Source organism: Budorcas taxicolor, chromosome 1 (genome assembly GCF_023091745.1).
Source record: "Budorcas taxicolor isolate Tak-1 chromosome 1, Takin1.1, whole genome shotgun sequence".
NCBI classification, from domain to species: Eukaryota; Metazoa; Chordata; class Mammalia; order Artiodactyla; family Bovidae; genus Budorcas; species Budorcas taxicolor.
The window spans coordinates 53,973,738-53,989,275 of NC_068910.1; the positions used below are offsets into that span (position 1 = coordinate 53,973,738).

A 15,538-nucleotide genomic window follows, 5' to 3' on the forward strand; every position below is an offset into this window, starting at 1 on the left:
AAAAAAAGCTTCCCACATGAGGCAGGAGGTAGAGGGCCTCCCAAAGTAAAGCAATTGGAGATTCATTCTCTTTGGACCAAAACTCCGAGGTGAGAACAGCAGGACAATTAAAGGAGGAAGTTGGACCCTGCCCAGATGACATATTTCTCATTCTCGCTCGAAGTCAGGAGACCTCCCCGACCACACATGTGCAGCGAGGCTCCTTAGAGGCTATAGGGAAGTGATACCAGGGATGTTCCCTACCATACGTCTTTTTGGTACAATCCATCTAGGCTTAGTGATGTACGCGCACACATGCGAGGATCCTGAGATACATCAAATATGGACTGTGAATGCAAACCAAAATGATCGGCCAAAGGAAAACCATTAAGAAATGCCCCATACGGAGAAGGCAACGGCAAACCACTCCAGTACTCTTGCCTGGAAAATCCCATGGATGGAGGAACCTGGTAGGCTGCAGTCCATGGGGTTGCAAAGTTGGACACGACTGAGCGAGTTCACTTTCACTTTTCACTTTCATGCACTGGAGAAGGAAATGGCAACCCACTCCAGTGTTCTTGCCTGGAGAATCCCAGGGATAGGGGAGCCTGGTGGGCTGCTGTCTATGGGGTCGCACAGAGTCAGACACGACTTACGCGACTTAGCAGCAGCAGCAGTGTTCAACTGTCCTATCCTTCTGAACTTGGCCGGCGAGTACTGCTGGAGAGACATATGGACTGGCACCATCACAAACTTGTTATCTCCATTCAATCTCATGAGCTTTCCATACCACCTGTCAACATTCAGCTTTCTCTGCTCTACTCTTCAATGACTATTCCAAATTCTCTTGAGCATTAACTTAAAACTTTCATTCTCAGGAGGTCATCTCTTTGCCCTGGAAGATTGAGAAAGTAGGTATCGTTTTTCTCAACTATCTTCCTACCTTCTTGTAAGGTTACTCACACCAACTCATTTTTAGCAACTTGATTTTAATATGCTGAAACCTGTCAGGGTACAGTTTAAACTCTGCTGAAGAGTCAGTGAATGAAAATATGCAGATTAAGGGTGAGGGATATTTTTGTGGGCAATGTGCTTTATTTAATTAGCTCAATTATTTCTTTTCTGTTCCTGATTATAGGGGATATGCATATTAAATATTTTCATCAATTTCTTGGGTATGAATAAAATAAATATCTGCGGTTTGTGAAAAAAAAAAAGAAATGCACCATAAAAGTAATTCAAACTGCCAGGAGAGTGCGCCTCAGGGACTCTCCCTCTGAGTCTGCCGTGTGTCTGTCCATACACACTGCACTCGCTTCCTCTTAATGAATACTTGCTTCACCCCTTTCCGTCTTTGTGGAAGTTCTTTTCTGCAGAGCTGAAGGGCCAGGGTTCCTGTCACTGACCGCTGGTCTAGTGGCTAGGATCTAGTTGACCTCGATCTGGACTCAGTCTCCAGCTGGGAACCCAAGCCCTGCTCCAAGCCCTTGCAGGCGGAGGCCACCCGAGATCACACCCACTTAAGAGAGAACAAAGTAAAAGGAATTCAGTCCTGTGTGTGATAAGAGGTGAAGGGGAATGAGGGACACATGATTAGAAGGGTCAGTTGCGACAGACTCTCAACACAAAGGACTCCAATGCAACCCAGTTCATCCACGAAGTCTCACACACCAAAGATTCAGCTGAGAGAAACGATGGACAGACCTGGCATTGCGGGTGGGGTGGGGGGCGCGGGGAGGGTGGTCCAGGGAGAAGACATGGGAACAGTCCCTACGTCTGCAGAGAAGCAAAGGGGCTTCACACTCTAGGGATGGGAAGAACAGGCAAAGGAGAGCTTCCAGCCAACACTGAGCCAGTCGCAGGCACGTGAGGAGTGGGGCCAAGCCAAGAATGAACCAGCGGATTCAGAGATGCACAAGCAACAACACGTGCGTGTTATTTTCAGCACTGCGTTGGGGGTGAGTGGGCTATTTTGCAGCAGGAGCAAAGGGATGTGTCAGATACGCAGCTAGAGGTAACTCCAGGTGACTCTGGGCCAAGCCAGTTCTGTGTCACTCATGGACGGGGTGGGGAAGGGACAGGAAGAGATGTGATTGGGGAAGCAAGAAATTCAATTCACTGAAGAATCTAGGGAGATGAACAAAGAAGAAGATCTGCAACCTAGCCATGTCTTCACCGGGCTTCCCTAGTGGCTGAGCTGGTAAAGAATCTGCCTGCAATGAGGGAGACCTGGGTTCGATTCCTGGGTTGGGAAGATCCCCTGGAGAAGGGAAAGGCCACCCACACCAGTATTCCTGGGCTTCCCTGGTGGCTCAGCTGGTAAAGATTCCACCTGTAATACAGGAGACCTGGGTTCGATCCCTGGGTTGGAAAGATCCCCTGGAGAAGGCTACCCACTCCAGTATCCTGGCCTGGAGAATTCCATGGACTATATACCCCGTGGGGTTGCAAAGAGTGGCCACACCTGAGCAACTTTCACTTCACATGTCTTCACCACTCTGCTCTCTCTCCCTGGGTCCCAGATGGACAGACACTCACCTGCTGGAAGTCCTAACCTCCACTAGGCAACACCCTCAACCCCTTCGTGCTGGCTCCTCGCTTCCTCTCCAAAAGAAGTGACATTTTAATCAGCTGAGGGACAAGATATCTATCCAGGCAGGCTGACAATTCCCAGAACTGCACGGTGCAGAAGCTTTCTGGTCCAGAAAGGAACCCACAAGACCATCCCTCTTTAACCAAGGAGGAAACTCTTCAGGGAGAACAAACAAGGGTTCAGCTAGACTCTTCCCATCCCATGCCCAGAGCTGATCCAGCCTACGTATCCAAGGGAAGAGAATGGTCAATTTCGGTCTGTGAGTCATGTCCAACTCCTAGCGACCCCATGGATTGTAGCCCGCCAGGCTCCTCTTTCCATGGGATTCTCCAGGCAAGAATACTGGAGTGGGTTGCCATTTCCTTTTCCACAATTTTGGTTTAAATAACATCTACTTTCTTATTTCTAAAAGCTATTCATGAAAGATGAAAAAAACAGTTACAAATAACTCACTACCAGAGAGAACCACTGTTAACATTTTGCATAATTCTTTGCAGCTAAGGGCTTTTAGAGTACAATCAAATACCAGAGTATTTAGATGCAAATGTGAAAAATGAAGTATTTTAAAAATAGATTCAATTTGGTGAATGCTTATTTGATCTCTGGATAGGGAAGCTTCCTAAGTTTAAAACCAAAGCTAACAACCACAGAGGTGTGAACAACTTCACACAGAAAAAGGAGAGGGAGAAGAGATGAAAAAAAGAGCCTGTCGATCAAACTCTAAACTGCAGGTGAAAAGCCTAAGATAGAATGCTACACTTAACAGAAAACAGGATGCAAAAGTGTACCTAACATATGATCATATGCAGTTAATAAAATACATACTACCTCACACCTGTCAGGGTGGCTACTATTTTAAAACAAAACGAAAAAGCAAGTATTTAGTGAAAAGACATGTGCAGAAATTGGAACCCTTGTGCTCTGCTGGTGGGAATGTAAAATGGCACAACTGCTATGAAAAACAATACAGAGGTTCCTCAAAAAACTAAAAATAGAATTACCATCTGATCCAGCAATTCCCCTTCTGGGCGTACACCCAAAAGACTTGAAAGCAGGATCCTGAAGAGGTATTTGTTCATCAATGTTCATAGCAGAATTATACACGAGAGCCAAAAGATAGCGGCAACCCGAGTGTTCACCGATGGACAGAGAAAGAGAAGGTGGTGTATATATTCCATCATTCAGCCTTAAAAAGGGAGGAGATTTTGGTACATGGTACAAGTGAAACATGAGGACATTATACTAAATGAAATAAGCCAGTTACAAAAAAACAAAAATCACTGTATAATTCCACATATGTGAGGAATTCGTATGAACTCTTTCTGGAAGTTGGAATCCAGTCACCACACGGAGGAGCCCAAGCTTGCCTGCTGCAGACAGAGAAACATGTGGCTTGTCAGCCCCATCAGCCTGGCCAAAGCCCACCCCCCATGAAAGGGGGTTTGGAGGACCGAGAGCCCCAGCCCACTCCCCACCCGAATGCTGCCTTACCAGTCAGCCCAGGAGAGACCAGCACAGACCCACCCAGCTTAGCCCAAACTGCCGAGCCCCAGACTCAGAAGCCAACAGTGACGGCTGTTTGAAGTCAGGAAGTCTCAGGGGGAGATAGCTGGGCAGCAGCAGATAACTGAAGTCCTGGCACCCAACTGCGGGAGGCGCTGAGCCCCAAAGTGCAGAAGGATGGCAAAGCGCCGCAAGGAGAGCCCCAGAGGAGCTGGAGGAACGCCAGGCTTAGTTCCTGATGCCATCAAGCCCTGGGAGTCAGGGATGAGGGGCAGAAGAAAGATCTGGAGGGGAGGCGCCTGACACAACTTCCCACCGGCAACCACTGAGAAACCTGGAGATACTACAGAGAAGAGCTGGTGGATACATGATTCTCTAAACAATGGGACGTGTCTTCAGAAAGACTGGGCTCACCTGGCCGCTGCTCTGAGGCTACTGGGTGGAAGCTGGTCTCCCACATACAAGGCTTTTCTAATGATTAATTTTCTAGATTCATTTTAAGGTCGGGCACCTTATTAACGGGGCTTCCTTGCTGGCTCAGTGGTAAAGAATTCACCTGTGAGGCAGGAGACGCAGGAGATGCGGGCTGGATCCCTAGGTGGGGAAGATCCCCTGGAGGAGGGCATGGCAAGCCACTCCGGTATTCTTGCCTGGAGAATCCCATGGACAGAGGAGCCTGGCAGGCTACAGTCCATGGCGTTGCAGCGTCAGACATGACTGAAGCGACTGAGCGCACACACCTTATAAACAGCAAAGTGTGATCCTGCCGTAACTGCAGGAGAAGGGATGCCTGCTGCGGAGGGAAACTGAACAGGATCTTTTTTCCCAAGACTTTTGCCACCAAGGAAGTCCCTCTGGGATGCTTTTTAAGACCTCACTTCAATTTGATTTTTATACTAGACTTTTTTAGGGAGGGTAAGATATTCACTTTTTTTGTGCAGATGGGATTTATTCAGATAAAAGTATGCTTCTCACTAAAAATGGTAAGAATTAGGAACTTCTCTGGCAGTCCGGGGCTTAAGACTCCACATTTCCACGGCAGGGCACGTGGGTTCGATCCCTAGTCTGAGAACAAAGATTCCACATTCTGCTTGGTCATGGCCAAAAAACTAAATAAAAATGATAAGAATTTCTAGAAACAAGCACACTGAAGTTAGAGGGATCTGCGTTTCAATTCTATTGTATTAACCACTGACCTTGAAAAGTTTTCCGATGTCAATTTCATCATCTAAAATAGGGATGATAATAATAGTACCTCATAGGCTTATTATTAGATATACATGAAATAGCACATATTCCAGACACAGAAAATGCCCATAAGTGGTAACTACTATAATGATTATCCCCCTTAAAGACGAGGAGGAAATGAAGAATGGTGAAAGAGGGCTCAGATAGGAAAACCGGACTCACCCCCAGAATAGCTGTGATGTTTTTACTGCACAGAAACAGAAATAGGTGTATCAGCCTGGAAGGTGTCTTCGGCCTGGCTGGTCGGGGAAGTGGGTCTCCTCCCAGGTCGCCCCTACCCATCACTACCCACCCCGGCTTCCAGAGCAGAGGCGTGTCAGTTCCGCTGCCTGTGGACAGGGAAAGGGTCATTTTTGACCTCAGAGGAGCTCACACGCCGATGCTCAAATCTGTTCAAGCTCTCCATGTCAGGATACAGCAAGAATCATCACTGACACTGAGTAACACAGACGAAAAAGGATGACACGGGGGACGAAGAGCCAGCCAGGCTATATTCAGACGCTTCCAGCAGGACAAAAAGAGCCACCCACATGTCCAGCTTCGGCCATCAGTACAAAGTAGGCCAAAGGTCTCCCTGACCTTCAGTCCCAGGAGTCAGTCAAGCTGTGAGGTGACAGTGTAAACAAGGGCAAAAGATAACTTCTAGAAACTCCTCCTGCTCTCTGATCTTTTCCCCTCCTCTGCCTCTGTTCCTTGGCATTTTGTGATTAGCATTGGCGCTCAGGTAGAAAGAAGTATGCTTCTCACTGAAAATGATAAGAATTTATAGAGACATAAATTGGAGTTAGAAGGATCTGGGTTCCCACTCCACCTTATTAAACACTGACCTTGAAAAGGTCCGTTGTGTGACTTGGTAACAGTGCTGGTCAAAGGTGACCCAACTAACGAAAGTAACATTTTCTCATCAGCTGACATTGACTGAGTGCCAGTGGCTCTGCACTCTCCTGAAGCGGTGAAAGTCGCTCAGTCCTGTTCAACTCTTTGGGACCCCATGGACAATAAGTCCATGGAATTCTCTAGCCCAGAATACCGGAGTGGTGAGCCTTTCCCTTCTCCAGGGGATCTTCCCAAACCAGGGATTGAACCTAGGTCTCTCCTGGATCACCACACTGCATTCTAACCATGATCCTAAACAGCACGTACCAATGTCAGAACCTGACCCTTGGAGAGAAGCAGTTTGCTCAAGGACCTAGACTGACAGGGTAAGAAACCAGGAGATCAGGGTGGAATCCTATTACTGCTGCCTCTTGCCTCACCTGACCTCCCAAGGAGGTTTGGGGTGTTTCTGGACTTAGCTCCCAGGCACAGAGGTGGGGCTGCAAATACAAGTGAAACCGAGTGGGGCCCTGTGGGGCTCCCAGGCACAGAGGCCTTTCTGTGTCCCGTTTCTGGTAGGCAGGACTCCAGCCATTATACCTTTCCTGAGTTCCAAAGGGTGGATTCGAACAGTCGGCTAATCAACTGAGAAACCACCTAAGGCAAGATTAAAGGGACTAGAGCAGCTCATCAAGGTTAGAAGACCGACCCCCTGAGATCCAGCATACTCCCTGATCTTGGCAGCAACCCCACCTTTGACCCACTGTTATGAAAACCCTCATCAAGTTCTCCGGAAGATACACACAGCTTTTCCAGGCAGAAGCCTGGTGTGTCCCCCTTTGCCTGACCAGGTAATAAAGCGGTCCTTTTCTGCTTCACCCACACCTCTGGTCTCCAGGGTCTGGTTCCGTATCGATGCACAAAGAGGCCGAGCTCTCACTAACACAACCCTGAGGTTTTAGTTCTCAAACTACATCTTATCCCTGTATCCGGGCGGCTGTCCCAAGGAGAGATCTCCTGGAGATCTTTTCGCCGGAGGAACTTTGTTTCATCTTTGCAGGAACTTAGGAGGCTTTTGCTTTTTCCTTTCAGTTGCTTTTCTGAGTCATCGGGACCAGGCCCATGAAACGCAGTGCCGGTTTCCCGCAGCGGGCAGCCCAGCAGGGCTCAGTGAGGTGCCCCAGCTTCCACTCTCAAAGTGCAGGAGGGTGGGACAGGTCCTGTCATTCTTCAGGTATCTGCATAGTTATAGATGCTCATTTAAATTGCAGGACGAACTTAATGTGAGCCACCTTATAGCTACAGATATAACACCTTTATTTGCCTGAGCATTCTCAGCAACTTCAAGTTCCCAAGTGTAAACACTGCTTAGGCAACTTCCTATTCCTGAGAATCTGGAAGGGCCTGTCTTTTGGTAATCTGTTTTAAAATTAGTGGAAGATTGGGTTCAGTGTTTGTGGAAAAGATTGTGGCTCAGTGTTTAAGACTCTGTTCTAATGCGAGGGTATGGGTTTGATCCCTGGACTGGGAACTGGAACTAAGATCCCACATGCTTTGTGGCAAGGCAAAAAAAAAAAAAAAAAAAAGTTAGCAAAAGGCTTAAGTCCCTGAAGGGAAAAAAATCTGCCCTGCCCTCAGGGAATGTGATTCAGCAAGTTCAGATTCCTTGGTACTAATTCTGGTTCAGCTGGTAAAGAATCTGCCTGCAATGCAGGAGATCTGGGTTCAATCCCTGGGTTGGGAAGACCCCCTGGAGAAGGAAATGGCAACCCACTCCAGTATTCTTGCTTGGAGAATTCTATGGACAGAGGAGCCTGGAGGGCTACAGTCCATGAGGTCACAAAGAGGTGGACATGATTGAGTAACCAACGCACACACACAATTCTGATGCAAGTGGTCTTTGAATCATGTTTTAACGAACACTATTAAAAACACTGCATTCCACTTTGCTGTCAAAGGTCTGTATAGTCAAAGCTATGGTTTTCCCAATAGTCATGTATGGCTTTGAGAGTTGGACCAAAAAGAAAGCTGAGCGCCAACAAACTGATGTTTTCAAATTGCGGTGCTGAAGAAGACTCTTGAGAGTCCTTTGGACAGCAAGGAGATCAAACCAGTCAGTCCTAAAGGAAATCAACCCTGAATATTCATTGGAAGGGCTGATACTGAAGCTGAAGCTCCAATCCTTTGGCTACCTGATGTGAAGAGCCAACTCTTTGGAAAAGACTGTGATGCTGGGAAAGACTGAAGGCAGGAGAAGGGGATGACAGAGAATGAGATGGCTGGATGGCATCACTGACTCAATGGACATGATCTGCACAAATTCTGGGAGGCAGTGAAGGACAGGGAAGCCTGGTGTGCTGCAGTCCATGGTGTTGCAAAGAGTCACACACGACTTAGCAACTGAACAACAACATTAAAAATACTATTTAAAACATCTAATCTTGGGACTTCCCTGGCAGTCCAGGGGTTAAGATTCCATGCTTCTACTGCAGGGGTGCGGGTTTCATCCCTGGTCGGGGAAATAAGAACCCACAAGCCGCAGGAGGAAAATAAACCTAAAACGTCTAATCTGTGGCAGATATTTCATTCCACTTTGTATTTCTTTTGAACGTAATCTTCCAAGTCCTTATCTATCTGTGACCTGAAGGCGGAGACGGTGTCCACTGCATTCCTACCCCTGGAAAGACCACTAGATCTGCAAGGAGCAGACAGGCAAATGTCTATGACCAGAGCTGAACACTCAGTGGGCCCCTGGGCAGCCTCTCTGTGTCATTTTCTGTTCCTAAGTTCCTGAATCTCTCTGCTGAGGTCGTGGAACCTCTCTCTAGGACTGGCGTGGCTCTGTACCCGGGACAGAGCCTGGGAAGCCAATGACTATTCCCATCTGCTCCCATCATTAATGGAGCCCGGCAGCCAGGCCAAACCATCGGCGCATTTCTCAATTGCTCTGCTCCAGTGTCACTAGCCAAGCTCCACTCCACTTCCTCGACCCGGAGCAAGCCAAGAAACACAGTTAAGAACATCAGAGTGAAGCTGCGGGAAGGCAGCCAAAGTCAGAGATGGGGGCAGGAGGGTCATTTCACGACTCTAGCTCCAGGCCCAAACCCCGCATGGTCCAGCCATTCTATTTCTCCTGCACCTTGCCAAAGAAGGAAAAGGTGCTGTTATCTGTGGTTCTGGGGCCTCTTTCGGAAGAGGAAACTAGAGTTAAAGAACACACGATGAATGGGCGTGTTTCCAGGCTCACAGTCCATGAGGCAGCCAGCATTTCACTCAAGTGCCTGGGGATAAGAACTGGTAAAGTCCAGCAGCAAGTCCAAATGAAGCTCTCCAGTGGATAGTTACCAACTCAATTAAATGCAGGACAGAACATTTTGTTGTGGTTGAAAAAAGTTTACAGAAAAGTGCAAAATATCCCCCTGCAGGGATGTGAGATAAAATACTACTTGTAAACATTCTCTTGCATCTGATGGAATTCTTCCAGAAAGAACAGAATAAACTGATAACACTGGTTTTCCTCCAGGAGGTACCTTGGGAGACAACTGTGGGTTGTCTTGGAACTTGGAAAATAATTTTTTTTTTTTGGTGGGTTATGGGGTACCTTTCAAACAATGTGAATATGTGAATTTTTGCTAAATCATACATAATTACATTTCTTCGTTAAAAAATGAGTTTGGGGTGACTTCCCCAGTGGTCAAGTCTCCATGCTGCCAATACACGATGGGGGGTGGGGGGCCAGGTCGCGGCGGTAGGGGGCGGGGAGGGTTGGATCTCTGACTCTGGAACTAAGATTCCACATGCAGCTCAGTATGGCCAAAAGATTTTTTTTTTAACTTAGTTTGTGTTTATTCATTCAGTATTTACCAAGTACATGCCTAGCTCTTGCTGTTCTCAAGAGCTGAAAGGGGAGGAGTGGAAGCAGATAATCAAATAAGTCATCACCTGTGACAGATGTTAGCAACAGGGCACAGGGCTCCTGGCCTCGCTGGGATGGAAAAGTGGCGAATCAGAAAAGGTTTCCTCCAAAAAGTACTTTCTGGGCCAAGTCTTAAAGAGGAAGACCGAGTAACTAGTACCAATTTCTGTAGGACTGCTACAAGCGTGAACTTGTGAACTTGATGAGTGTGCGGCCACAGGACTTAAAGGACATCACTCTTTTAACTATTCTTATACCAGTCCCTCGAATGTGGGAAAAACAGCGGGCAGCCATGGAAAAAGATTGAAAATATCAGATGCTATACCATATTCCGCCTCCTCGCCCCCAGCCCACTTTCCTCTACAGTCACCCAAACACACCAAATAATCCAACTGTATTAGTCTGAGAAAGGGAACTAAAAGGGCTAACATTTAAAGTTCTTACGAGAACTCCTAGCACAGCGGGGACGCAAAGCTTCGCAAACATCCCCCCCACTCCGCCCCGGCCCCCCAGCTAAGAATTCCCAAAGCCCTTGAGCTACTGGAGAAGCCCAGGCTGTAGGCAACTTGGATTTTCTTCCCGACATGTTAGTAAGATACGGGACTTAGCAGAAGCCTGGAGCCGGACTTGCACTTGGAAGGGCAGAGCCGGCCCCGCCCTCGACCTGCATGGCAGGCACCCTTCATCCCCCTCTGCCTCGGTTTCCTTGACACGGAAACCCCAGGAAGAATGCTCGAGCCTCCTACAACTCCTCTACCCAGGCGATCTGCCCAGGAGAATGGAGAACGTCCTGAGGATGTTGCCCAAACCCCCCGGGCGTGGCGAGCAGGTGGCCCCCGAGCGTCCGCTGCCTGGTGCCGCGAGCGCAGACAGGTGCCCGCGGGCACCCGTCCCCTCTCTCTGCGCCGCCTCCATGAGCACGCGGGCTCTGGGCCTCCCCAGCTGGTGCCTCGGCGCGGCCTCCCCGGGTGCGCGGTGCCCAGCCGGGCCGCGACGCTGCCCGCCCCGCCTCCCCACGCGCGGTGCCGGGTGTCCTCGCCGCGGCGGGGACGCGCATCCTCGCTCGCCCTGGAGAGGGGCTTCCTGGAGGCGGAGTCCGCGCCGCCCGCCCGCTGCCGCTCACCAGTTCCCCGAGCCCACGATGCACACTTTCAGGGGCGCCGCTGCCATGGTTCAGGCCGTAAGCTGCAGACCGGCGCGCGCCTACCGGATCGGCGGCCCGCCTCCACCCGCTCGGCATGAACCCGCTGCGGCGCACGACGGCCCCGCCCCGCCGCCTCTCGGCCAATGGCCGCAACCACCCCCGCCCGGGCGCCCGGGGCCACAGCTGACAGCCCGGAGAGGCAGCCCCGCCACTCCCGAGAGCCACTGCGCACGCCCGGCCCCGCGAGGCCCCGCCCATCCCAGCGCGAGGCCTCTCGGGACTTGTAGTCCGCTTCCGCAGACGTCCTCTCCCGCCGCGCCACGTGCAGCTCTGGCTGGTTTCGCCTAGACACGCGCTCCGGGCGCAGGGGACGCACCGCCTTCCTCGCGGAGCAGGCATTCTCTGGTGCCTCCCTCTCCACCTGTCTCGGGAGGTGCTGCCAGGCTGCAATTTGAAGCCAAGAGAGGACTCTGGACTAAAGTCGACCCGGTTTGGCCCAGAGCCCCAAGAGGCCACCTTAGTTTCTTCAGACTCTGCCTCACCTGTGGAAACAAGAAACCACCTGGCACCGCCAAACTTCGCGGTGGCCGTGTATCTTCTGAGGCCTTTGAGAATTGACCGGAGAGTACCTGCCCTCCAGGGTGGGAACTTTCTAGAGTCGGGGCAGTTGGGGAGAGACCTGGGCACGGGGGCGTCGCCCTCACCCACTAGCTTGGCAGGACTTGGCTCCTCAGTGGTCTTCGCCCCAGGGCACCCGAAGGGTTTGAGGTTCTGAGGCCTCGCTTCCTCTCTTCCTGAGAAACTGAACGTTGTGTATCCATTCTGAGCATCACTTTCCACCAGGCGCCGCGCTGGACCCTGAGGAGGAAACGAAGTGGTGTGAACCAGAGATTCTCAACTCCACTACATCTCTGAGTCTCTGGAACTTTTCAAAACCTCCACGCAAGGGCATCACCTCAGACCGATTGCATCAGAATCTCCCGGAATGCGATACAGACATCCAGAGTTTTTAATGTTCAGGGGGTGACTACAAAAGGACTCAAAATTGAGAGCCAGAGAACTAAAATATCAGAGACTGGCGGAGGAAACAAATACTCCAGTACCTAGAAAAATATTAGGCCTGTTAGTTTGATGCCCAGAGGATTAACTGTTATTTTTGTTCCGTCTACATTATATGAAAATTTTACTTCTATTATTGATGGTACTAACTCAAAAAACTCCCTAGAGAGAGAGTGGGTGAGACAAAGCCTGCTTTCCACTCCTCATGTGGACACTCGGTTTCCCCGATGTTGCAACTACGTCTGCGTGAAAATGAGTGGTCTGGCTGTTCTGTGAACTCATCTTGCACAGCATCATCATAGAGGGTTTATCGGCCACCCGAGATGCACAACACATTGTGCCAGGATGGACATAGTGAGTAGCCATTTATTTGATAGACCGGTTGCAAAGATCGAAACCAAAACCACAGAGGTGAAACCCATGGGTAGAACGTTGAGAGAATAAAGCAAACTGCAAGAGATTGCACACGGTAGAATTCTAGTTCTGTCAGTTCAGAAACAAGCAAAATTACCTGTATCACTGTAGATATATACATACATAGCATAACTGTAAAGGAAAAGAAGGGAAACGAACACAAAATGCAGGGTTGTGGTTATAGTGGAGAGGAGGGTTGGTTATTCTTTATATTATTGTGTATATGTTAGAAACACTTTTGTATATTGACCTAACGGGGAGCATGGGGAAGAGGAGAAGGTCTAGTGCTGAGATCTCTGGTTCTCTGCCAGTCCCCTCCTGGTCTGCTAAGATGGCAGTGCTGCCAGTTGGCCTTCTGTGGGTCTCCTTCCCCAGGAGGGTTGAACAACCCAGATGACAACACGCTAGCCAGTCTCATTGGACAAGCTGACTCTTGAGCGACCTGGAGAAGTCCCAGGTTGTTTACGCCTCAGTGCATGATGCATGGAGACAGCATGACTGGGTTATGCACGTATCTTGATGAAAATTCATCAGGCAGCTAGGAGAAGCCTGGAAGCCCTTTAGAAACAGCCCAGCGGTCTCCTTCACCAGGTCACTGAATTCCTGAAGCACAGTTCTGACTTTCTAAGTACAGGAGACAATGGCAACAGTATTGCCAAACTCTCCTCTGTAACTGGAGACTCCATTGCTCTCTTACGCCCCCAGCTTCAGCCTTCTACCCTGTCTCTGACACCATCCCTGAGCCTTTAGACGCCTGCCTGCTGCCGGGTCCCAAAGCCAATGGTGCATGTCAGGCAGCAACACTCCACTTCCAGGGCTCAACAACCCCCTGGTTATTTCTTGTTGCTTAACAGAGCATCCCAAGTTTAGGTCTCCAGGCAACCACATTCATCTGTTTAGCTCTAGAATCAGAGGGGACAGCTCTCTCCACATGGGGTACATGATCAAAGAGAGTTGGAGGCTTCACTTCCAAGATGCTTCATTGGCTGCTAAGACCAGGTGCAACCAAATAAGGTTTTTTTTTTTTTTTTTTTTTTAAGAAAAAAGGTGCAATCAGCAAGGTGATAGGCTGGGAGGGGACTCAAAGGAGCTCTTCCAGGCAGGGGGACTAGCATTGACTAAGATTCAGAGATTACAAACAGATGACATGTTCAGAAACTAAAAGGAGCTCAGTAAGGATGGAAGGGAGAACAAATAAGGGGAAGAGTATGAAGGGCAAGGGAAATGAAGAGGAATGAAAGTTGGGAGGTGGAGGAGGTGTCTGGTCATGATTGGCCTTGCAAACCATATCAGAGAATTAGAACTGAAATCCTATGGGCAGAAGAAGCCAGTGTAGACTTTCAGGTAGGAGCTTGACATCATCAGGTCCAGGAGGCAGAGGCCAGATGGGAGCCTGTTTGTTTTTAATTAATGTTTATTGGGGTATAGTTGATTCACATTGTTATGTTAGTTTCAGGTGTATAGCAAAGTGATTCAGTCGTACATATGCATACTTTCATTCTTTTTTAGATCCCATTCCCATATAGATCATTACAGAGTATTAAGTAGAGTTCTCTGTACTATACAGTAGGTTCTTATTAGTTATTTTTAATTTTATTTATTTTATTTTTTTGCCACATCACGTGGCATGTGGCGATCTTAGTTTCCCAACTAGGGATTGAACCTGGGCCCTAGGCAGTGAAAGCACAGAATCTTGTGAAGTACAAATTGGCCCTTGCCATCTGCCTCTACAAGGATTAAATCATTTGCTGCTGCAGCTGCTGACTTTCAACATCCACTGAAAGGATTTCAGGGTGGAAAGCAGAAATGCACTCTGTGCTCTAGCAAAAACTGGCAGAACAGGACTTCAGATAGTTAAATATTTTCAGGAGCTGATTTTATGAGCCCAATTCTTGTATCTCCTCATTATCTAGAAAGCACTAAAATCCTTCATGATGACCACTACTCCTCATGACTAGTAGAAACCTGCAAAAAATGCATCCTTCACTGCATGTACCCCTCTTCACCAAAATCACCTTGCACCCTACCTCTTTGAAGCAGGTTCTCAGAGCTGTCTCCCAGGCTATAGTACACTTTATGTGTGTGTGCTAAGTTGCGTCAGTCGTGTCCAACTCTTTGTGACCCTGTGGACTGTACCCCACAGGCTCCTCTGTCAGTGGGATTCTCCATGCAAGAATACTGGAGTAGGTTGCCAGGCCCTCCTCCAGGGGATCTTCCCAATCCAGGAATTGAACCTGCATCTCCGGTGTCTCCTGCATTGACAGGCGGGTTCTTTATCACTGGTGCCACCTTGGAAGCTCCCATAGTATTCCTCATTTTGCCCCAAATAAGACTTAACTCTCAACTTTCATGTTGTGCATTTTTCTTTTTAAGTTGGCAGTCCTAACCTCTGGACTGCCAGGGAAGACCCTAGTTATCTATTTTTTATATAGTAGTACGTACATATGTGCATGTCAATCCAAATCTTCCAATTATCTTTCCTCCATCGTGTCCCTTGGTAACCGTAAGTTTTTTTTCTACATCTGTGATGCAGTGTTTATTCTACATGGAAAGTGATACCGGATACATAGGATGGAGGTCAGTGTGGTGGTGACAGTGATGGGAAGATGTGGGTGAAACTGAGACATGCCTAGGAAGTAGAAAGATAAGACTTACTGCTTTTGGGGGGCAGAGAAATGAAAGAGTGTAGGATGTCTCCACCTTTCAGGCTTGGACAATTGAACGAGCATCATTTGCTAAAATAGGAAGAGTCATCGATATGAAGAGAGGGATGATGAGCTCAGATCTGGAGAAGTTAAGTCTAAGGAGTCCATTTGGTTTCCACATATAGATTTCAGGAAGGCAGTTAGGGAGACATGTTTGTAGA

At 48.7% G+C, this 15,538-nt stretch overlaps 1 protein-coding gene across 1 annotated transcript in view; it reads right to left on the reverse strand.

The window, feature by feature from the left end:
* Window positions 1–11,304, reverse strand: part of GPD1L (glycerol-3-phosphate dehydrogenase 1 like) — a 58,088-nt gene extending 46,784 nt beyond the window's left edge. Inside the window, exon 1 of the mRNA XM_052658837.1 lies at window positions 11,179–11,304. Coding sequence (XP_052514797.1) covers window positions 11,179–11,225 — 47 coding nt within the window. The 5' untranslated portion in view covers window positions 11,226–11,304. The remainder of the gene's footprint in view (window positions 1–11,178) is intronic.
* Window positions 11,305–15,538: the final 4,234 nt, after the last annotated feature.